Consider the following 24,096-nt stretch of genomic DNA (forward strand, 5'->3'; position numbering starts at 1 on the left):
CAGTAACAGGGCATTAATGAACCAGTAACAGGGCGTTATTGAACCAGTAACAGGGCATTAATGAAACTGTAAATTACATTCTGTATCGTTATTTGTTCTACTGATTCAACTTGATTGTCATTGGAAGAGGAACTATTTCTATGTTTTACTAATTCATTAATTATTATTAATAATGATTAATTAATTATTATACTAATTATTATTTAACAGTTGATGGAAGCTTGGAGAGGAATATATTTTCATTCTGTGTAAACTTCAAAAATGACTGATGAAGTTATTCAATTGTATTGAACAGTTGTGATTTTACAGGTGTCCATGTTGATAAACTTTAAAACAAAGTGACTTGTTCTTTTACAATAATCTAAATAACTTGTTTCAGATTAAAGCATCAAGAGTCTCATTTCACAATTAGAATTTTATTAAATCACACTTTCAACAAAACAATAACAAAACTCAAATGAAACCATAACAACAGGTTTTCCCAATGAAAGACTAAGATGTGAAACTAATTCCCAGAGCTCTGTATAACTACACCTGAAACTAATTCCCAGAGCTCTGTATAACTACACCTGAAACTAATTCCCAGAGCTCTGTATAACTACACCTGAAACTAATTCCCAGAGCTCTGTATAACTACACCTGAAACTAATTCCCAGAGCTCTGTATAACTACACCTGAAACTAATTCCCAGAGCTCTGTATAACTACACCTGAAACTAATTCCCAGAGCTCTGTATAACTACACCTGAAACTAATTCCCAGAGCTCTGTATAACTACACCTGAAACTAATTCCCAGAGCTCTGTATAACTACACCTGAAGCTATTTTTTTTATAGCTAAAATCAAATCATGTTGTCCGGTAAGAGTCACTAAGGGTCAGAACTAAAGACCATTGGTTACCCACTGTAAAGAAACTTGGCCTATTAAACCTGATCAAGTCAAACTCCCGTCCCCTAGCAGTCCTGGGGTGTGTTCACTAACAACTAAATGGAACCAAACAGAATCATGGGGAACAAAACAGCCAAGGACATACTTACATTTTTCTAATTGAAACTGTTGTTTTTTGTTGCATAACGTTTTGCTATAGCCTAAAAACGTTTCACTACAGTGTGTACTAAAGAATAGAACCCAGATCAGTTTAAACTCCAGTCCTTACTGTTTGTTCTCATGTTGTGCGAACTGGACCCACTGGTTCCAGTTGTTTTCATGGGGTAAAACCTGTCCTAGACGCAGGCAGCAGTCGATGGTCGGCTCATAGAACACAGTGGTCGTCTCAGCCGGTCTTACCCCCGTCTCCCCCAGCCTCACCCCTGTCTCTCCCGCTCTATCCTCCTCCATGAGGAAGGCGGCTGGGCGGGAGAAGAGGGAGGGTTTGGGACGTCTGGTCACGTACTTCTTCTTTATACAGCCCAACTCAACGAGGGCCTGAGGGGAGGAGAGGAGGGACGGGGAGAGAGGAGGAGAGGAGGAGAGGAGGGACGGGGAGAGAGGAGGAGAGGAGGGACGGGGAGAGAGGAGGAGAGGAGGGACGGGGAGAGAGGAGGAGAGGAGGGGAGGGATGGGGAGAGAGGAGGAGAGGAGGGGAGGGACGGGGAGAGAGGAGGAGAGGAGGGACGGGGAGAGAGGAGGAGAGGAGGGACGGGGAGAGAGGAGGAGAGGAGGGACGGGGAGGAGAGGAGGAGAGGAGGGAGGGGAGAGAGGAGAGAGGAGGAGAGGAGGGAGGGACGGGGAGAGAGGAGGAGAGGAGGGACGGGGAGAGAGGAGGAGAGGAGGGACGGGGAGAGAGGAGGAGAGGAGGGACGGGGAGAGAGGAGGAAGAGGAGGGACGGGGAGAGAGGAGGAAGAGGAGGGAAGGGGAGAGAGGAGGAAGAGGAGGGACGGGGAGAGAGGAGGAAGAGGAGGGACGGGGAGAGAGGAGGAAGAGGAGGGACGGGGAGAGAGGAGGAAGAGGAGGGACGGGGAGAGAGGAGGAAGAGGAGGGACGGGGAGAGAGGAGGAAGAGGAGGGACGGGGAGGAGAGGAGGAAGAGGAGGGACGGGGAGAGAGGAGGAGAGGAGGGACGGGGAGAGAGGAGGAAGAGGAGGGACGGGGAGAGAGGAGGAGAGGAGGGACGGGGAGAGAGGAGGAAGAGGAGGGACGGGGAGAGGAGAGAGGAGGGCCGGGGAGAGGGAGGGAGAGAGGAAGAGGAGGGACGGGGGAGAGGAGGAAGAGGAGGGACGGGGAGAGAGGAGGAAGAGGAGGGACGGGGGGGAGAGGAGGAGAGGAGGGACGGGAGGAGAGGAGGAGAGGGAGGAGGGACGGGGAGAGAGGAGGAGGAGGGACGGGGAGAGGAGGAGAGAGGAGGAGAGGGGGCGGGGAGAGAGGAGGAGAGGAGGGGAGGGACGGGGAGAGAGGAGGAAGAGGAGGGGAGGGAGGGGAGAGAGGAGGAAGAGGAGGGACGGGGAGAGAGGAGGAAGAGGAGGGACGGGGAGAGAGGAGGAAGAGGAGGGACGGGGAGAGAGGAGGAAGAGGAGGGACGGGGAGAGAGGAGGAAGAGGAGGGACGGGGAGAGAGGAGGAGAGGAGGGACGGGGAGAGAGGAGGAGAGGAGGGACGGGGAGAGAGGAGGAGAGGAGGGACGGGGAGAGAGGAGGAGAGGAGGGACGGGGAGGGAGGGACGGGGAGAGAGGAGGAAGAGGAGAGGAGGGACGGGGAGGGAGAGAGGAGGAAGAGGAGGGACGGGGAGAGAGGGAGGAGAGGAGGGACGGGGAGAGAGGAGGAGAGGAGGGACGGGGAGAGAGGAGGAAGAGGAGGGGAGGGATGGGGAGAGAGGAGGAGAGGAGGGACGGGGAGAGAGGAGGAAGAGGAGGGGAGGGATGGGGAGAGAGGAGGAGAGGAGGGACGGGAGAGAGGAGGAGAGGAGGGACGGGGAGAGAGGAGGAGAGGAGGGACGGGGAGAGAGGAGGAGAGGAGGGACGGGGAGAGAGGAGGAGAGGAGGGACGGGGAGAGAGGAGGAGAGGAGGGGAGGGACGGGGAGAGAGGAGGAAGAGGAGAGGAGGGACGGGGAGAGAGGAGGAAGAGGAGGGACGGGGAGAGAGGAGGAGAGGAGGGACGGGGAGAGAGGAGGAGAGGAGGGACGGGGAGAGAGGAGGAAGAGAAGGGGAGGGATGGGGAGAGAGGAGGAGAGGAGGGATGGGGAGAGAGGAGGAAGAGGAGGGACGGGGAGAGAGGAGGAGAGGAGGACGGGGAGAGAGGAGGAAGAGGAGGGGAGGGGAGAGAGGAGGAGAGGAGGGGAGGGATGGGGAGAGAGGTAAAAGGAAGAAGAGGGAGAGATGAACATGAGTGAACCTGACCAGAACTGGTGATGTCAGCAACTGTGAAGGAGTCTGAGATCTGAACTCTTATATGCACCTTTCACAGGGAGGCTATAACATCACATAATAAACCTGCTGCTTCATTACAAACCTGCTATAACATCACATTATAAACCTGCTGCTACATTACAAACCTGCTATAACATCACATTATAAACCTGCTGCTACATTACAAACCTGCTATTACATCACATTATAAACCTGCTGCTACATTACAAACCTGCTATTACATCACATTATAAACCTGCTACAACATTACATTATAAACCTGCTGATACAACACTACATTACATACCTGCTGATACAACACTACATTACATACCTGCTGATACACCATTACATTACATACCTGCTGATACAACACTACATTACATACCTGCTGATACAACACTACATTACATACCTGCTGATACAACACTACATTACATACCTGCTGATACAACACTACATTACATACCTGCTGATACAACACTACATTACATACCTGCTGATACAACACTACATTACATACCTGCTGATACAACATTACATTACAAACCTGCTGATACAACACTACATTACAAACCTGCTGATACAACATTACATTACAAACCTGCTGATACAACACTACATTACATACCTGCTGATACAACATTACATTACATACCTGCTGATACAACATTACAAACCTGCTGATACAACATTACATTACAAACCTGCTGATACAACACTACATTACATACCTGCTGATACAACATTACAAACCTGCTGATACAACATTACAAACCTGCTGATACAACACTACATTACAAACCTGCTGATACAACATTACATTACAAACCTGCTGATACAACATTACAAACCTGCTACAACATTACATTACAAACCTGCTGATACAACATTACAAACCTGCTACAACATTACATTACAAACCTGCTGATACAACACTACAAACCTGCTACAACATTACATTACAAACCTGCTGATACAACATTACATTACAAACCTGCTGATACAACATTACATTACATACCTGCTGATACAACACTACATTACAAACCTGCTACAACACTACATTACATACCTGCTGATACAACATTACATTACATACCTGCTGATACAACATTACATTACAAACCTGCTGATACAACATTACATTACATACCTGCTGATACAACACTACATTACAAACCTGCTACAACACTACATTACAAACCTGCTGATACAACATTACATTACAAACCTGCTGATACAACATTACAAACCTGCTGATACAACACTACATTACAAACCTGCTGATACAACACTACATTACAAACCTGCTGATACAACATTACATTACAAACCTGCTGATACAACACTACATTACAAACCTGCTGATACAACATTACATTACATACCTGCTGATACAACATTACATTACAAACCTGCTGATACAACATTACAAACCTGCTGATACAACACTACATTACAAACCTGCTGATACAACACTACATTACAAACCTGCTACAACATTACATTACAAACCTGCTATAACATTACATTATAAACCTGCTACAACATTACATTATAAACCTGCTGATACAACACTACATTACATACCTGCTGATACAACACTACATTACATACCTGCTGATACAACATTACATTACATACCTGCTGATACAACACTACATTACATACCTGCTGATACAACACTACATTACATACCTGCTGATACAACACTACATTACATACCTGCTGATACAACACTACATTACAAACCTGCTGATACAACACTACATTACATACCTGCTGATACAACACTACATTACAAACCTGCTGATACAACACTACATTACATACCTGCTGATACAACACTACATTACATACCTGCTGATACAACACTACATTACAAACCTGCTGATACAACACTACATTACAAACCTGCTGATACAACATTACATTACATACCTGCTGATACAACATTACATTACAAACCTGCTACAACATTACATTATAAACCTGCTACAACATTACATTACAAACCTGCTGCTACATTACATACCTGCTGATACAACATTACATTACAAACCTGCTGATACAACATTACATTACAAACCTGCTACAACATTACATTATAAACCTGCTACAACATTACATTATAAACCTGCTACAACATTACATTACATACCTGCTACAACATTACATTACAAACCTGCTGCTACATTACAAACCTGCTGATACAACATTACATTACAAACCTGCTACAACATTACATTACAAACCTGCTACAACATTACATTATAAACCTGCTACAACACTACATTACAAACCTGCTGATACAACATTACATTACAAACCTGCTACAACACTACATTACAAACCTGCTGATACAACATTACATTACAAACCTGCTACAACACTACATTACATACCTGCTGATACAACACTACATTATAAACCTGCTGCTACAACATTACATTACAAACCTGCTGATACAACATTACATTACAAACCTGCTGATACAACATTACATTACAAACCTGCTGATACAACACTACATTACATACCTGCTGATACAACACTACATTACATACCTGCTGATACAACACTACATTACATACCTGCTGATACACCATTACATTACATACCTGCTGATACAACATTACATTACAAACCTGCTGATACAACATTACATTACAAACCTGCTGATACAACACTACATTACAAACCTGCTGATACAACATTACATTACAAACCTGCTGATACAACATTACAAACCTGCTACAACATTACATTACAAACCTGCTGATACAACACTACATTATAAACCTGCTACAACATTACATTATAAACCTGCTATAACATTACATTACAAACCTGCTACAACATTACATTATAAACCTGCTACAACATTACATTATAAACCTGCTACAACATTACATTATAAACCTGCTGCTACATTACATTATAAACCTGCTGCTACATTACAAACCTGCTACAACATTACATTATAAACCTGCTACAACATTACATTATAAACCTGCTACAACATTACATTATAAACCTGCTACAACATTACATTATAAACCTGCTACAACATTACATTACAAACCTGCTGCTACATTACAAACCTGCTACAACATTACATTATAAACCTGCTACAACATTACATTACAAACCTGCTGCTACATTACAAACCTGCTGATACAACACTACATTACATACCTGCTGATACAACACTACATTACATACCTGCTGATACAACACTACATTACAAACCTGCTGATACACCACTACATTACATACCTGCTGATACAACACTACATTATATACCTGCTACAACATTACATTACAAACCTGCTGATACAACACTACATTACATACCTGCTACAACATTACATTACAAACCTGCTGATACAACACTACAAACCTGCTGATACAACACTACATTACAAACCTGCTACAACATTACATTATAAACCTGCTATAACATTACATTATAAACCTGCTACAACATTACATTATAAACCTGCTATAATATTACATTATAAACCTGCTACAACATTACATTACAAACCTGCTACAACATTACAAACCTGCTACAACATTACATTATAAACCTGCTACAACATTACAAACCTGCTACAACATTACATTACAAACCTGCTACAACATTACATTATAAACCTGCTACAACATTAAATTATAAACATGCTATAACATTACATTATAAACCTGCTACAACCTTACATTATAAACCTGCTACAAGCTTACATTATAAACCTGCTACAACCTTACATTATAAACCTGCTATAACATTACATTATAAACCTGCTACAACATTACATTATAAACCTGCTACAACATTACATTACAAACCTGCTGCTACATTACATTACAAACCTGCTACAACATCACATTACAAACCTACTATAACAGAGTATAGTATGGGACAGGTAGGGTGCTACCTGCTATAACAGAGTATAGTGTGGGACAGGTAGGGTGCTACCTGCTATAACAGAGTATAGTGTGGGACAGGAAGGGTCGCTACCTGCTATAACAGAGTATAGTGTGGGACAGGTAGGGTGCTACCTGCTATAACAGAGTATAGTGTGGGACAGGTAGAGTCCTACCTGCTATAACAGAGTATAGTGTGGGACAGGTAGAGTCCTACCTGCTATAACAGAGTATAGTGTGGGACAGGTAGGGTTCTACCTGCTATAACAGAGTATAGTGTGGGACAGGTAGGGGTGCTACCTGCTATAACAGAGTATAGTGTGGGACAGGTAGGGTTCTACCTGCTATAACAGAGTATAGTGTGGGACAGGTAGGGGTGCTACCTGCAATAACAGAGTATAGTGTGGGACAGGTCGGGGTGCTACCTGCTATAACAGAGTATAGTGTGGGACAGGTAGGGGTGCTACCTGCTATAACAGAGTATAGTGTGGGACAGGTAGGGGTGCTACCTGCTATAACAGAGTATAGTGTGGGACAGGTAGGGGTGCTACCTGCCAAAACAGAGTATAGTGTGGGACAGGTAGGGGTGCTACCTGCTATAACAGAGTATAGTGTGGGACAGGTAGGGTTCTACCTGCTATAACAGAGTATAGTGTGGGACAGGTCGGGGTGTGGTTAGTTACTTTTTATTACTTATCTTTCCCCTTGTATTTAATTATCTGTCGTCATTTTAAATGCAACAAATTGCCATTCAAACAATTATTTTCTCATGAGCTCAACCTTTAACTCAATGATCAGCTGATCAGGCCTACATCACCGACGACCAGCTGATCAGGCCTACATCACCGACGACCAGCTGATCAGGCCTACATCACCGACGACCAGCTGATCAGGCCTACATCACCGACGACCAGCTGATCAGGCCAACATCACCGACGACCAGCTGATCAGGCCAACATCACCGACGACCAGCTGATCAGGCCAACATCACCGACGACCAGCTGATCAGGCCAACATCACCGACGACCAGCTGATCAGGCCTACATCACTGATGACCAGACGATCAGGCCTACATCACAGACGATCAGGCCTACATCACAGATGACCAGCTGATCAGGCCAACATCACAGACGATCAGTTGATCAGGCCAACATCACAGACGACCAGACGATCAGGCCTACATCACAGACGATCAGGCCTACATCACAAACGATCAGGCGATCAGGCCTACATCACAGACGACCAGGCCTACATCACAGACGATCAGCTGATCAGGCCTACATCACAGACGATCAGCTGATCAGTCCTACATCACAGACGATCAGCTGATCAGTCCTACATCACAGACGATCAGCTGATCAGGCCTACATCACAGACGATCAGCTGATCAGGCCTACATCACAGACGATCAGCTGATCAGGCCTACATCACAGACGATCAGCTGATCAGGCCTACATCACAGACGATCAGCTGATCAGGCCTACATCACAGACGATCAGCTGATCAGGCCTACATCACAGACGATCAGCTGATCTAGTCGTCCCCAGTAGTGGTTTCTAACACCCTTTATCTGTGGTTCAAGTTTGCTTATGCCTTTATTTTTAGGCCAAAAAAAGGGCTGTTAAAAAACAACATGGTGAATTTGTAGAAATGGAATGACGTTGAATGGAATGACGGTAAAAAAAAGATATATACAGTGGGGGGGAAAAAAGTATTTGCTCCCCTGCTGATTTCGTACGTTTGCCCACTTACAAAAAAATAATCAGTCTATAATTTTAATGTTAGGTTTATATGAACAGTGAGAGACAGAATAACAACAAAAAATCCAGAAAAACACATGTCAAAATGTTATAAAATGATTTGCATTTCAATGAGGGAAATAAGTATTTGACCCCTCTGCAAAACATGACTTAGTACTTGGTGGCAAAACCCTTGTTGACAATCACAGAGGTCAGAGTTTCTTGTAGTTGGCCACCAAGTTTGCACACATCTCAGGAGGGATTTTGTCCCACTCCTCTTTGCAGATCTTCTCCAAGTCATCAAGGTTGAGGCTGACGTTTGGCAACTCGAACCTTCAGCTCCCTCCACAGATTTTCTATGGGATTAAGGTCTGGAGACTGGCTAGGCCACTCCAGGACCTTAATGTGCTTCTTCTAGAGCCACTCCTTTGTTGCCTTGGCCGTGTGTTTTGGGTCATTGTCATGCTGGAATACCCATCCACGACCCATTTTCAATGCCCTGGCTGAGGGAAGGAGGTTCTCAAGATGTGACGGTACATGGCCCCGTCAAATGATGCGGTGAAGTTGTCCTGTCCCCTTAGCAGAAAAACACCCCCAAAGCATAATGTTTCCACCTCCATGTTTGACGGTGGGGATGGTGTTCTTGGGGTCATAGGCAGCATTCCTCCTCCTCCTCCAAACACGGCGAGTTGAGTTGATGCCAAAGAGCTCCATTTTGGTCTCATCTGACCACAACACTTTCACCCAGTTGTCCTCTGAATCATTCAGATGTTCATTGGCAAACTTCAGACGGGCATGTATATGTATTCTTGAGCAGGGGGACCTTGCGGGCGCTGCAGGATTTCAGTCCTTCACGGCGTAGTGTGTTACCAATTGTTTTCTTGGTGACTATGGTCCCAGCTGCCTTGAGATCATTGACAATATTCTCCCGTGTAGTTCTGGGCTGATTCCTCACCGTTCTCATGCTCATTGCAACTCCACGAGGTGAGATCTTGCATGGAGCCCAGGCCGAGGGAGATTGACAGTTCTTTTGTGTTTCTTCCATTTGCGAATAATCGCACCAAATGTTGTCACCTTCTCACCAAGCTGCTTGGCGATGGTCTTGTAGCCCATTCCAGCCTTGTGTAGGTCTACAATCTTGTCCCTGACATCCTTGGAGAGCTCTTTGGTCCTGGCCATGGTGGAGAGTTTGGAATCTGATTGATTGATTGCTTCTGTGGACAGGTGTCTTTTATACAGGTAACAAGCTGAGATTAGGAGCACTCCCTTTAAGAGTGTGCTCCTAATCTCAGCTCGTTACCTGTATAAAAGACACCTGGGAGCCAGAAATCTTTCTGATTGAGAGGGGGTCAAATACTTATTTCCCTAATTAAAATGCAAATCAATTTATAACATTTTTGTTGTTATTCTGTCTCTCACTGTTCAAATAAACCTACCATTAAAATTATTGACTGATCATTTCTTTGTCAGTGGGCAAACGTACAAAATCAGCAGGGGATCAAAATACTTTTTTCCCCCCACTGTGTGTGTGTGTGTGTGTATATATATATATGTATTTTTTTTATTTTTTTTGCACCTGCCCCACCAAAGGTCTGTGCACGGCCCTGGTGTGTGTTGTTCCTACCTGCACGAGGTCCAGTACCACCACTGGCTGCAGGACCCCTCTGTAGTGTTCCAGTAAGATGTGTTCTGGTAAACCAGGTCGGGTCATGATGTGGTAGAGGACGGCCTCCAGCATGCCTTTACACACCGGCCTGTTCAGACTGCCGTCCACGATACGCCACGGACGACTGATGAACGACACGTCACACACACCGACGCTACCCTCCTCTTCCTCACGCAGACCGATAGCTTCACCATCCTCTTCCTCAGCTAGAGATGAAAATGGCTTCTCACCGTCGCCCTCTGAGGAAAATAAAAACACAATGAAACACACCAGTGAACAGATCGGGGGTCAGCTGCAGTCTGGTTAACGGGGGTCAGCTGCAGTCTGGTTAACGGGGGTCAGCTGCAGTCTGGTTAACGGGGGTCAGCTGCAGTCTGGCTAACGGGGGTCAGCTGCAGTCTGGCTAACGGGGGTCAGCTGCAGTCTGGCTAACGGGGGTCAGCCGCAGTCTGGCTAACGGGGGTCAGCCGCAGTCTGGCTAACGGGGGTCAGCTGCAGTCTGGCTAACGGGGGTCAGCTGCAGTCTGGCTAACGGGGGTCAGCTGCAGTCTGGCTAACGGGGGTCAGCTGCAGTCTGGCTAACGGGGGTCAGCTGCAGTCTGGTTAACGGGGGTCAGCTGCAGTCTGGTTAACGGGGGTCAGCTGCAGTCTGGCTAACGGGGGTCAGCTGCAGTCTGGTTAACGGGGGTCAGCTGCAGTCTGGCTAACGGGGGTCAGCTGTAGTCTGGCTAACGGGGGTCAGCTGCAGTCTGGCTAACGGGGGTCAGCTGCAGTCTGGCTAACGGGGGTCAGCTGCAGTCTGGCTAACGGGGGTCAGCTGCAGTCTGGCTAACGGGGGTCAGCTGCAGTCTGGCTAACGGGGGTCAGCTGCAGTCTGGTTAACGGGGGTCAGCCGTAGTCTGGTTAACGGGGGTCAGCTGTAGTCTCACCTGTGCTCTGTCCGGTCTCAATAGTAGATGATGGTTCCTCTTGTACCCTCTCTTCTTTCTCCATCTCTTCCTCCTCCTCTGCTCTCTTCATCCATCTCTCCTCCGCAGTCTCGTTCCTGTCTTTCTCTTCAGGCTGCATCTTCTTCCTCTCCTCCTCTTCCTCCGATGTCTCCCCCCTCTTCTCAACCTCCTCTTCCTCCATCAGTGTTTCTCTTCTCCCTCTCTTACTACGTGGTTCCTGCTCTCTGGGGGCCACCATTCTTCTCTTGCGGAGGAGGGGGTTGTGGTGCTTTCTGTCCCCAAAGGCAGAGGCCCCTTGCTGGGCTTGGTGTGGCCGGTCTCTCTGCCTCTCTGTGGAGGTCAGTAGCCAGGGCTCAGCGTGACTCAATAACACCAGACGCACTGAGTTCCCTCCCACCTCCAACACCAGCTCTTCCTCCAGCAGGTCCTACAGCCAATCACAGAGGAGAAAAAGACACATGAACCAATCACAGAGCAGAGGTTCAGTATAGAAAGGGAAGGAGACCAATTAGGGAGGAGTGTTTCAGGACGGAAAGAGAAAGACTACAAACTCCTAATGAAATAGCGTTCACATCGAGTGTGTTTCAGTCTCTACAGAAACCCTGCCTGTATGTACTGCTGCAGCAGTGTGTTTCAGTCTCTACAGAAACCCTGCCTGTATGTACTGCTGCAGCAGTGTGTTTCAGTCTCTACAGAAACCCTGCCTGTATGTACTGCTGCAGCAGTGTGTTTCAGTCTCTACAGAAACCCTGCCTGTATGTACTGCTGCAGCAGTGTGTTTCAGTCTCTACAGAAACCCTGCCTGTATGTACTGCTGCAGCAGTGTGTTTCAGTATCTACAGAAACCCTGCCTGTATGTACTGCTGCAGCAGTGTGTTTCAGTCTCTACAGAAACCCTGCCTGTATGTACTGCTGCAGCAGTGTTTCAGTCTCTACAGAAACACTGTCTGTATGTACTGCTGCAGCAGTGTGTTTCAGTCTCTACAGAAACCCTGCCTGTATGTACTGCTGCAGCAGTGTGTTTCAGTGTCTCTCTACCTGTATGTTCTGCTGCAGCAGTGTGTTTCAGTGTGTCTCTACCTGTATGTACTGCTGCAGCAGTGTGTTTCAGTGTGTCTCTACCTGTATGTTCTGCTGCAGCAGTGTGTTTGTGTGTCTCTACCTGTATGTACTGCTGCAGCAGTGTGTTTCAGTGTGTCTCTACCTGTATGTACTGCTGCAGCAGTGTGTTTCAGTGTGTCTCTACCTGTATGTTCTGCTGCAGCAGTGTGTTTCAGCGTGTCTCTACCTGTATGTACTGCTGCAGCAGCGTGTTTCAGTCTCTACAGAAACACTGCCTGTATGTACTGCTGCAGCAGTGTGTTTCAGTCTCTACAGAAACCCTGCCTGTATGTACTGCTGCAGCAGTGTGTTTCAGTCTCTACAGAAACCCTGCCTGTATGTACTGCTGCAGCAGTGTGTTTGTGTGGCTCTATCTGTATGTTCTGCTGCAGCAGTGTGTTTCAGCGTGTCTCTACCTGTATGTACTGCTGCAGCAGTGTGTTTCAGCGTGTCTCTACCTGTATGTACTGCTGCAGCAGTGTGTTTCAGCGTGTCTCTACCTGTATGTACTGCTGCAGCAGTGTGTTTCAGCATGTCTCTACCTGTATGTACTGCTGCAGCAGTGTGTTTCAGCGTGTCTCTACCTGTATGTACTGCTGCAGCAGCGTGTTTCAGTCTTTACAGAAACCCTGCCTGTATGTACTGCTGCAGCAGTGTGTTTCAGTGTGTCTCTACCTGTATGTTCTGCTACAGCAGTGTGTTTCAGCGTGTCTCTACCTGTATGTACTGCTGCAGCAGCATGTTTCAGTCTCTACAGAAACCCTGCCTGTATGTAGTGCTGCAGCAGTGTGTTTCAGTCTCTACAGAAACCCTGCCTGTATGTACTGCTGCAGCAGTGTGTTTCAGTGTCTCTCTACCTGTATGTACTGCTGCAGCAGTGTGTTTCAGCGTGTCTCTACCTGTATGTACTGCTGCAGCAGTGTGTTTCAGCGTGTCTCTACCTGTATGTACTGCTGCAGCAGTGTGTTTCAGTGTCTCTCTACCTGTATGTACTGCTGCAGCAGTGTGTTTCAGCGTGTCTCTACCTGTATGTACTGCTGCAGCAGTGTGTTTCAGTGTGTCTCTACCTGTATGTACTGCTGCAGCAATGTGTTTCAGTCTCTACAGAAACCCTGCCTGTATGTACTGCTGCAGCAGTGTGTTTCAGCGTGTCTCTACCTGTATGTTCTGCTGCAGCAGTGTGTTTCAGCGTGTCTCTACCTGTATGTACTGCTGCAGCAGCGTGTTTCAGTCGCTACAGAAACCCTGCCTGTATGTACTGCTGTAGCAGTGTGTTTCAGCGTGTCTCTACCTGTATGTACTGCTGCAGCAGTGTGTTTCAGCGTGTCTCTACCTGTATGTACTGCTGCAGCAGTGTGTTTCAGTGTCTCTCTACCTGTATGTACTGCTGCAGCAGTGTGTTTCAGCGTGTCTCTACCTGTATGTACTGCTGCAGCAGTGTGTTTCAGTGTGTCTCTACCTGTATGTACTGCTGCAGCAGTGTGTTTCAGCGTGTCTCTACCTGTATGTACTGCTGCAGCAGTGTGTTTCAGCGTGTCTCTACCTGTATGTACTGCTGCAGCAGTGTGTTTCAGCGTCTCTACCTGTATGTACTGCTGCAGCAGTGTGTTTCAGCGTGTCTCTACCTGTATGTACTGCTGCAGCAGTGTGTTTCAGCGTGTCTCTACCTGTATGTACTGCTGCAGCAGTGTGTTTCAGCGTGTCTCTACCTGTATGTACTGCTGCAGCAGTGTGTTTCAGCGTGTCTCTACCTGTATGTACTGCTGCAGACCTCTAGTTCGTCTGTCTCTCGGGTCGGCCAGGTGTGTGTGTGATGTCACCAGGTCCCGTCTGTCCAATCCGAAGGCTCCGTATCTCTCCAGCGTTGCTCTGAGCTCTGCCACAGCCCCAATGTCCTCTGGGCTATACCCTCTCTGAGTCACCAGACGCCCCTCACACACCTCTACAGAGGAGGAGGGGGAGACGGGGAGGGGGGAGGAGTAGGGAGAAGAGGAGGAGGAGGGATGGGCTCTGAGGGAATGGGTGAGTGAGGAGGGGAGGAGAGAGGGACCGTGTCTGGAGAAGTCTATGGGAGGAGAGTCTGAGAGGAGGGGAGAGAGAGAGGGCGAGAGAGAGGGGCGAGAGAGAGGGGCGAGAGAGAGGGTGAGAGAGAGGGGCGAGAGAGAGGGCCGAGAGAGAGGGCGAGAGAGAGGGGCGAGAGAGAGGGCGAGAGAGAGAGCGAGAGAGAGGGAGCGGGGGAGAGAGAGAGGGGGAGAGAGAGAGGGGGAGAGAGAGAGGGGGAGAGAGAGAGAGGGAGAGAGAGAGAGGGAGGGGAAGAGAGATGAGGGAGAGAGTAAATTCTTATGTGTTGTGGAGAGCGGTTTAAAGTGTGTGTACAGGTGTGTGTACCTACCCTGGGTAATAAACAGAGTGTGTACAGGTGTGTGTACCTACCCTGGGTAATAAACAGAGTGTGTACAGGTGTGTGTACCTACCCTGGGTAATAAACAGAGTGTGTACAGGTGTGTGTACCTACCCTGGGTAATAAACAGAGTGTGTACAGGTGTGTGTACCTACCCTGGGTAATAAACAGAGTGTGTACAGGTGTGTGTACCTACCCTGGGTAATAAACAGAGTGTGTACAGGTGTGTGTACCTACCCTGGGTAATAAACAGAGTGTGTACAGGTGTGTGTACCTACCCTGGGTAATAAACAGAGTGTGTACAGGTGTGTGTACCTACACTGGGTAATAAACAGTGTGTGTACAGGTGTGTGTACCTACCCTGGGTAATAAACAGAGTGTGTACAGGTGTGTGTCGTAGATGTAGTCTCATGGTGCATGACTCCACCACGATACTATCGTTGGTGTTGAGGTTTCGGAGGTTGACGATCCCGGGAACGCAGTATCCACGCATCATCAGGTACTTGGTGTGGGACGCCTTGTGAGCCCTCACCTCGATCCCCCTCCGCCCCTCGCTCTCCTCTTCATCATCATCATCATCCTCAGCCAGCACTGAGATACTGAGAGAAGAGGCATAGAGAGACAGACAGGGGGCAGAGAGAGACACAGACAGGGGGCAGAGATAGACAGACAGACGGGGGGCAGAGAGAGACAGACAGACGGGGGGCAGAGAGAGACAGACAGACGGGGGGCAGAGAGACAGACAGACGGGGGGCAGAGAGACAGACAGACGGGGGGCAGAGAGACAGACAGACGGGGGGCAGAGAGACAGACGGGGGGCAGAGAGAGACAGACGGGGGGCAGAGAGAGACAGACAGACGGGGGGCAGAGAGAGACAGACAGACGGGGGGCAGAGAGAGACAGACAGACGGGGGGCAGAGAGACAGACAGACGGGGGCAGAGAGACAGACAGACGGGGGCAGAGAGACAGACGGGGGGCAGAGAGACAGACGGGGGGCAGAGAGACAGACGGGGGGGCAGAGAGACAGACGGGGGGCAGAGAGACAGACGGGGGGCAGAGAGACAGACGGGGGGCAGAGAGACAGACGGGGGGCAGAGAGACAGACGGGGGGCAGAGAGAGACAGACGGGGGGCAGAGAGACAGACGGGGGGCAGAGAGACAGACGGGGGGCAGAGAGACAGACGGGGGCAGAGAGACAGACGGGGGGCAGAGAGACAGACGGGGGGCAGAGAGACAGACGGGGGGCAGAGAGACAGACGGGGCGCAGAGAGAGACGGGGCGCAGAGAGACAGACGGGGGGCAGAGAGACAGACGGGGGGCAGAGAGACAGACGGGGCGCAGAGAGACAGACGGGGGGCAGAGAGACAGACGGGGGGCAGAGAGACAGACGGGGGGCAGAGAGACAGACGGGGGGCAGAGAGACAGACGGGGGGCAGAGAGACAGACGGGGGGCAGAGAGACAGACGGGGGGCAGAGAGACAGACGGGGGGTCAGTAAATACGAGAATATGGAACAATACAATATGGACCTCCCCTACTTATTTATTTGGACTGGGAAGCTAAAACTTTGAATTTGTCTCTATACTCCAGCATTTTGGATTTGAGATCAAATGTTGTATATGAAGCGACATTACAGAATGTCACCTTTTGAGGGTATTTTCATCCATATCTGTTTTACCATTTTTAAATGAAAGCACTTTATGCATCTCGTCCCGCCCCCATTTGAAGGAACCATATGTATTTGGACCACGGCATTGGCCACGCCCACTGTCACCCCCCCCCCCAAACGAAATGAAGGGCAGAAAGACTAATTCAACTCCCGTATTTCATTGAATCAGATGGCTCATTCATCACAAAATCTATCGAATATTGCCAATTATCTGAATGACTACTTTGTGGGCAAACTCAGGTTTGAAATGACAACAAACTGTGAGCCATCAAATTCATGCACAAAATAAGAAAAGTTCATTAAAAACGTTATAAAGTTAGTGTGGGAGAAGTGGAAACATTGTTGTCCATCAATAATGAGAAAGTATCTAGTATTGACAACCAAGATGGAAACTACTGATGATGGTAGAGGACTATGATGCCACTGCTATTTGTCATATCTTTCAACTGAGCCTGGAGAAAAGATAGTCATTCCATTACCCAAGAACGGTAAAGAACCCAAGAACGGTAAAGAACCCAAGAACGGTAAAGAACCCAAGAACGGTAAAGAACCCAAGAACGGTAAAGAACCCAAGAACGGTAAAGAACCCAAGAACGGTAAAGAACCCAAGAACGGTAAAGAACCCAAGAACGGTAAAGAACCCAAGAACGGTAAAGAACCCAAGAACGGTAAAGAACCCAAGAACGGTAAAGAACCCTTTGGGAGGCAGGTAGCCTAGCGGTTAGCATTGAGCCAGTAAACAAAAGGTCGCCGGTTCGAATACCCGAGCCGACAAGGTAAAAAAATCTGTCGATGTCCACTTGAGCAAGGCACTTAACCCCAATTTGCTCCAGGGGTGCCGTACTACCCTGTAAAACAACACATTACACTGCACCCATCATATTACTATGGCTGACCCTGTAAAACAACACATTACACTGCACCCATCATACTACTATGGCTGACCCTGTAAAACAACACATTACACTGCACCCATCATATTACTATGGCTGACCCTGTAAAACAACACATTACACTGCACCCATCATATTACTATGGCTGACCCTGTAAAACAACACATTACACTGCACCCATCATATTACTATGGCTGACCCTGTAAAACAACACATTACACTGCACCCACCATATTACTATGGCTGACCCTGTAAAACAACACATTACACTGCACCCATCATACTACTATGGCTGACCCTGTAAAACAACACATTACACTGCACCCATCATACTACTATGGCTGACACTGTAAAACAACACATTACACTGCACCCATCATATTACTATGGCTGACCCTGTAAAACAACACATTACACTGCACTTTTACAATGTGTGGCTAGAAATAAACTAGTCCTGAATATATCGAAGACAAAGCATTTGCATTTGGTAAAAAAATGATTCCCTAAGTTGTAGACCTCAGCTGAATCTGGTAATGAATGATGCAGCTGTTGAGCACGTTGAGGAGACTAAACTTATTGGTGTCACTTTAAGACTGTAAACTGTCCCGGTCAAAACATATAGATTCAATGGTTGTAAAGATGGGGAGAGGTCTGTCTGTGATAGAGATGCTGAGCATTCTAAACACCGCAGTCGACCAAACAAGTCCTGCTCGAGTTGTATCCTATCTTGACTAGCGCCCAGTGATGTGGTCAGGTGCTGCAACGAAGGACCTAGGAAAGCTGCAGCTGCCCCCGGAACAGAACGTCTTGCCCTTCGATGTTCACAGAGGGCTAATGTCAACCGTATGGATATCAGGCTCTCCCTGACAGTAGAGACATTGATAGCATCACTTCTTGTTTTGATAAGAAATATGTTAAAAATTCTGAATTGTCTATTCAATCAACTAACATACATCTCTGACGGACAGCGGTACCCCACCAGGCATGCTACCAAGGGTCTCTTCACAGTCCTCAAATCAAACACTCATTCAAGGCAACGCACAGTATTATATAGAGCCATGATGGCATGGAACTACCTGCCATGTCAAATCAGTCTTATATAGAGCCGTGATGGCATGGAACTACCTGCCATGTCAAATCAGTCTTATATAGAGCCGTGATGGCATGGAACTACCTGCCATGTCAAATCAGTCTTATATAGAGCCGTGATGGCATGGAACTACCTGCCATGTCAAATCAGTCTTATATAGAGCCATGATGGCATGGAACTACCTGCCATGTCAAATCAGTCTTATATAGAGCCGTGATGGCATGGAACTACCTGCCATGTCAAATCAGTCTTATATAGAGCCGTGATGGCATGGAACTACCTGCCATGTCAAATCAGTATTATATAGAGCCGTGATGGCATGGAACTACCTGCCATGTCAAATCAGTCTTATATAGAGCCGTGATGGCATGGAACTACCTGCCATGTCAAATCAGTCTTATATAGAGCCGTGATGGCATGGAACTACCTGCCATGTCAAATCAGTCTTATATAGAGCCATGATGGCATAGAACTACCTGCCATGTCAAATCAGTATTATATAGAGCCGTGATGGCATGGAACTACCTGCCATGTCAAATCAGTCTTATATAGAGCCGTGATGGCATGGAACTACCTGCCATGTCAAATCAGTCTTATATAGAGCCATGATGGCATGAAACTACCTGCCATGTCAAATCAGTCTTATATAGAGCCGTGATGGCATGGAACTACCTGCCATGTCAAATCAGTATTATATAGAGCCATGATGGCATGGAACTACCTGCCATGTCAAATCAGTCTTATATAGAGCCGTGATGGCATGGAACTACCTGCCATGTCAAATCAGTATTATATAGAGCCGTGATGGCATGGAACTACCTGCCATGTCAAATCAGTATTATCGGTAACTGTTATCAACTACATTTAACTCCAGGAGACCCATTACAGGAGGTACCTGTTATCCGACTACATTTAACTCCAGGAGACCCATTACAGGAGGTACCTGTTATCCGACTACATTTAACTCCAGGAGACCCATTACAGGAGGTAACTGTTATCCAATTACATTTAACTCCAGGAGACCCATTACAGGAGGTAACGGTTATCAGACTACATTTTACCCCAGGAGACCCATTACACCTTCAGTGAAGCTATGATATGTAGCTTTGTTCACATCAGGGGAACTGAACAAGGAGTGAACTGATTCATGAATCACCGCTCTGTTCACATCAGGGGAGCTGAGCCAGGAGTGAACTGATTCATGAATTATTTCTCTGTTCACATCAGGGGAGCTGAGCCAGGAGTGAACTGATTCATGAATTATTTCTCTGTTCACATCAGGGGAGCTGAGCCAGGAGTGAACTGATTCATGAATCACCGCTCTGTTCACATCAGGGGAGCTGAGCCAGGAGTGAACTGATTCATGAATTATTTCTCTGTTCACATCAGGGGAGCTGAGCCAGGAGTGAACTGATTCATGAATTATTTCTCTGTTCACATCAGGGGAGCTGAGCCAGGAGTGAACTGATTCATGAATCACCGCTCTGTTCACATCAGGGGAGCTGAGCCAGGAGTGAACTGATTCATGAATTATTTCTCTGTTCACGTCAGGGGAGCTGAGTAGTGAAAGTGTATGTCTTATTTTAAATGCATGTAATTCTGTCCTGTTCTTGTCTAGTAATGTTCTGTATGTCGTCATGTTTCATGTTCTGTGTGGACCCCAGGAAGAGTAGCTGCTGCAATCGCCACAGCTAATGAGGATCCTAATACAATCGCCACAACTAATGAGGATCCTAATACAATCGCCACAACTAATGAGGATCCTAATACAATCGCCACAACTAATGAGGATCCTAATACAATCGCCACAGCTAATGAGGATCCTAATACAATCGCCACAGCTAATGAGGATCCTAATACAATACTGATAACTATATGAAACACTTTCTCAAATCCCAAAATGCTAGAGTATAGAGCCAAATTAAATGTTTTAGCTTCACTGTCCAAATAAATACGTAGGGGACTGTATAATAATATGGATCTGGCGCCACATGAGAAAAACTAACTTGGAGAAACAACTTTTCATTTTAGACAGGGAGAAAGAAGGAGCGCCAGAGAGAGGGCGTCTGCGTGGGCGTCTGCGTGAGCGGGGGCGTCTGCGTGAGCGTCTGCGTGAGCGTCTGTGTAGCTGTGTGTGTGTAGGTGTGTGTGTACCTCTTAACCACCTCATTGTCCACCATGGTGCTGTCCAACACCACTATGTGTTCAGGTATGGAGACGTGGACTGACAGCAGACCCAGAGTCATCAGACTGAGACAGGCCAGAGTGGCGCCCCCCGGGGACTCCAGAGGGAACTGCAACATCTGGAGAACACAGGTGATTTAATTAACAGAACATTTATTAACTCCGGTATCTTATACAGGTGGTCTCATTAAACAGTGTGTGAAGTGAACATGGAGGCATCAGCATCAGAGCTAGAAGTATATATGAAGACTATTGCTGCCATGTTTAGGAAGTGGCACTGGTATTTCAGCTTTGTTGAGGAAACATTTCACTTTTAAATACTACAAACCACAGGGGAACTAAACCCACCTCCGTGAGATCCAGAGGGAGAGAGGGGCCAAGGCCGGGTGCTGTACCCGACTCAGGCTCCTCCGTCTGGGTGAGACGACAGGAGGCAGGGTCCCTGGAGGTAGACTCAACTCCATGGATGGTAAAAGACGAGACCTGTTCTTCTGCTTGGTTCTGGGCTGCCTTGTCCTCGTTCTCTGTGTTCTTCCCTCTCTCTTCTGCCTCCATATCTTCATATTGTTCTCTCTCCTCCTCCCCTCTTTCCTCCCCTCTCTCCTTATCCATATTCTCCTCCCCTCTTTCCTTATCCATGCCCTCCTCCCCTCTTTCCTTATCCATATTCTCCTCCCCTCTCTCCTCCTCCCCTCTTTCCTTATCCATATTCTCCTCCCCTCTCTCCTCCTCCCCTCTCTCCTTATCCATATTCTCCTCACTTCTCTCCTCCCCTCTCTCCTTATCCATATTCTCCTCACTTCTCTCCTCCCCTCTCTCCTTATCCATATTCTCCTCACTTCTCTCCTCCCCTCTTTCCTTATCCATATTCTCCTCCCCTCTCTCCTCCTCCCCTCTCTCCTTATCCATATTCTCCTCCCCTCTCTCCTCCTCCCCTCTCTCCTTATCCATATTCTCCTCACTTCTCTCCTCCCCTCTCTCCTTATCCATATTCTCCTCACTTCTCTCCTCCCCTCTCTCTTTCTCCATGCTCTCCTCCCCTCTCTCCTTATCCATATTCTCCTCACTTCTCTCCTCCCCTCTCTCTTTCTCCATGCTCTCCTCCCCTCTCTCCTTATCCATATTCTCCTCACTTCTCTCCTCCCCTCTCTCTTTCTCCATGCTCTCCTCCCCTCTCTCCTCCCCTCTCTCTTTCTCCATGCTCTCCTCCCCTCTCTCCTCCCCTCTCTCCTTCTCCATGCTCTCCCTCTTCTTTTTCTCCTCTCCTTCGTGTATGAAGGCCGTGGAAGGGTGGTTGTCTCCAGTCCCGTTCCTGCTCAAGGCCTGCATGAAGTCAAACACCTCTGTACACAGACCCGTGGGCAGCCGCCATGTAAAACACCTACAGGAGAGAGGAGAGTGGGGGGAGGAGGTGAGGGAGAGTGGGGAGAGAGGTGAGGGAGAGTGGGGAGAGATGTGAGGGAGAGAGGGGGTGGTGAGGGAGAGGGGGAGAGTGGGTGGAGGAGGTGAGGGAGAGGGGGAGAGTGGGTGGAGGAGGTGAGGGAGAGGGGGAGAGTGGGTGGAGGTGGTGAGGGAGAGGGGGAGAGTGGGTGGAGGTGGTGAGGGAGAGGGGGAGAGTGGGTGGAGGTGGTGAGGGAGAGGGGGAGAGTGGGTGGAGGTGGTGAGGGAGAGGGGGAGAGTGGGTGGAGGTGGTGAGGGAGACGGGGGGGAGGGGGGGAGGTGGGGGAGAGGGCGGAGGAGGTGAGGGAGAGAGTGGGTGGAGGTGGTGAGGGAGAGGGGGAGAGTGGGTGGAGGTGGTGAGGGAGAGGGGGAGAGTGGGTGGAGGTGGTGAGGGAGAGGGGGAGAGTGGGTGGAGGTGGTGAGGGAGACGGGGGGGAGGGGGGAGAGGGGGGGAGGTGGGGGAGAGGGCGGAGGAGGTGAGGGAGAGGGGGAGAGTGGGGGGAGGTGAGGGAGAGGGGGAGGTGAGGGAGAGAGAGGTTGTGAGAAAAGGCCAGGTGAAAACTTGTTTCTGAAAGACGGCAATTCAATTTTCAGGAAGTTAATTTGGGCGAATGGAATTAACCAAACCTCTTGATACAATGTTACCAATACATACTATTACGATTACTTGACCATGTTACTAAGATGTAGTGCTAATAACCTGTATTAATGTTACTAACTAGCAGCAGTGTTACTAACATGCACTAACTAGCAGTGTTACTAACCTGTAGTAACTCGTAGTAGTGTTACTAACCTGTAGTAACTCGTAGTAGTGTTACTAACCTGTAGTAACTAGTAGCAGTGTTACTAACCTGTAGCAGTGTTACTAACCTGTAGTAACTCGTAGTAGTGTTACTAACCTGTAGCAACTCGTAGTAGTGTTACTAACCTGTAGCAGTGTTACTAACCTGTAGTAACTCGTAGTAGTGTTACTAACCTGTAGTAACTCGTAGTAGTGTTACTAACCTGTAGCAACTCGTAGTAGTGTTACTAACCTGTAGCAGTGTTACTAACCTGTAGTAACTAGTAGTAGTGTTACTAACCTGTAGCAGTGTTACTAACCTGTAGTAACTCGTAGTAGTGTTACTAACCTGTAGCAGTGTTACTAACCTGTAGTAACTAGTAGTAGTGTTACTAACCTGTAGCAGTGTTACTAACCTGTAGCAACTCGTAGTGTTACTAATCTGTAGCAACTCGTAGTAGTGTTACTAACCTGTAGCAACTCGTAGTAGTGTTACTAACCTGTAGCAACTCGTAGTAGTGTTACTAACCTGTAGCAACTCGTAGCAGTGTTACTAACCTGTAGCAGTGTTACTAACCTGTAGCAGTGTTACTAACCTGTAGCAGTGTTACTAACCTGTAGTAACTAGTAGTAGTAGTAGTGTTGTTACCCTGTAGAAGTGTTACTAACCTGTAGTAACTAGTAGAAGTGTTACTAACCTGTAGTAACTAGTAGAAGTGTTACTAACCTGTAGTGGCTAGTAGTAGTGTTACTAACCTGTAGTAACTAGTAGTAGTGTTACTAACCTGTAGTAACTAGTAGTAGTGTTACTAACCTGTAGTAACTAGTAGTAGTGTTACTAACCTGTAGTAACTAGTAGTAGTGTTACTAACCTGTAGTAACTAGTAGTAGTGTTACTAACCTGTAGTA

General features: G+C 47.5%; 1 protein-coding gene across 1 annotated transcript in view; it reads right to left on the reverse strand.

Moving 5' to 3' along the window:
• Nucleotides 1-400: 400 nt before the first annotated feature.
• gtf3c1 (general transcription factor IIIC subunit 1) overlaps nucleotides 401-24,096 on the reverse strand; it is a 69,334-nt gene continuing 45,638 nt past the window's right edge. The window contains exons 20-27 of the mRNA XM_029739836.1: nucleotides 22,179-22,347; nucleotides 21,315-21,554; nucleotides 20,937-21,085; nucleotides 15,491-15,729; nucleotides 14,481-14,809; nucleotides 11,608-12,055; nucleotides 10,637-10,917; nucleotides 401-1,424 (exon numbers count right to left, since the gene is read on the reverse strand). Coding sequence (XP_029595696.1) covers nucleotides 1,152-1,424; nucleotides 10,637-10,917; nucleotides 11,608-12,055; nucleotides 14,481-14,809; nucleotides 15,491-15,729; nucleotides 20,937-21,085; nucleotides 21,315-21,554; nucleotides 22,179-22,347 — 2,128 coding nt within the window. The 3' untranslated portion in view covers nucleotides 401-1,151. The remainder of the gene's footprint in view (nucleotides 1,425-10,636; nucleotides 10,918-11,607; nucleotides 12,056-14,480; nucleotides 14,810-15,490; nucleotides 15,730-20,936; nucleotides 21,086-21,314; nucleotides 21,555-22,178; nucleotides 22,348-24,096) is intronic.

This window comes from Salmo trutta, chromosome 38 (assembly GCF_901001165.1).
Source record: "Salmo trutta chromosome 38, fSalTru1.1, whole genome shotgun sequence".
NCBI lineage: Eukaryota > Metazoa > Chordata > Actinopteri > Salmoniformes > Salmonidae > Salmo > Salmo trutta.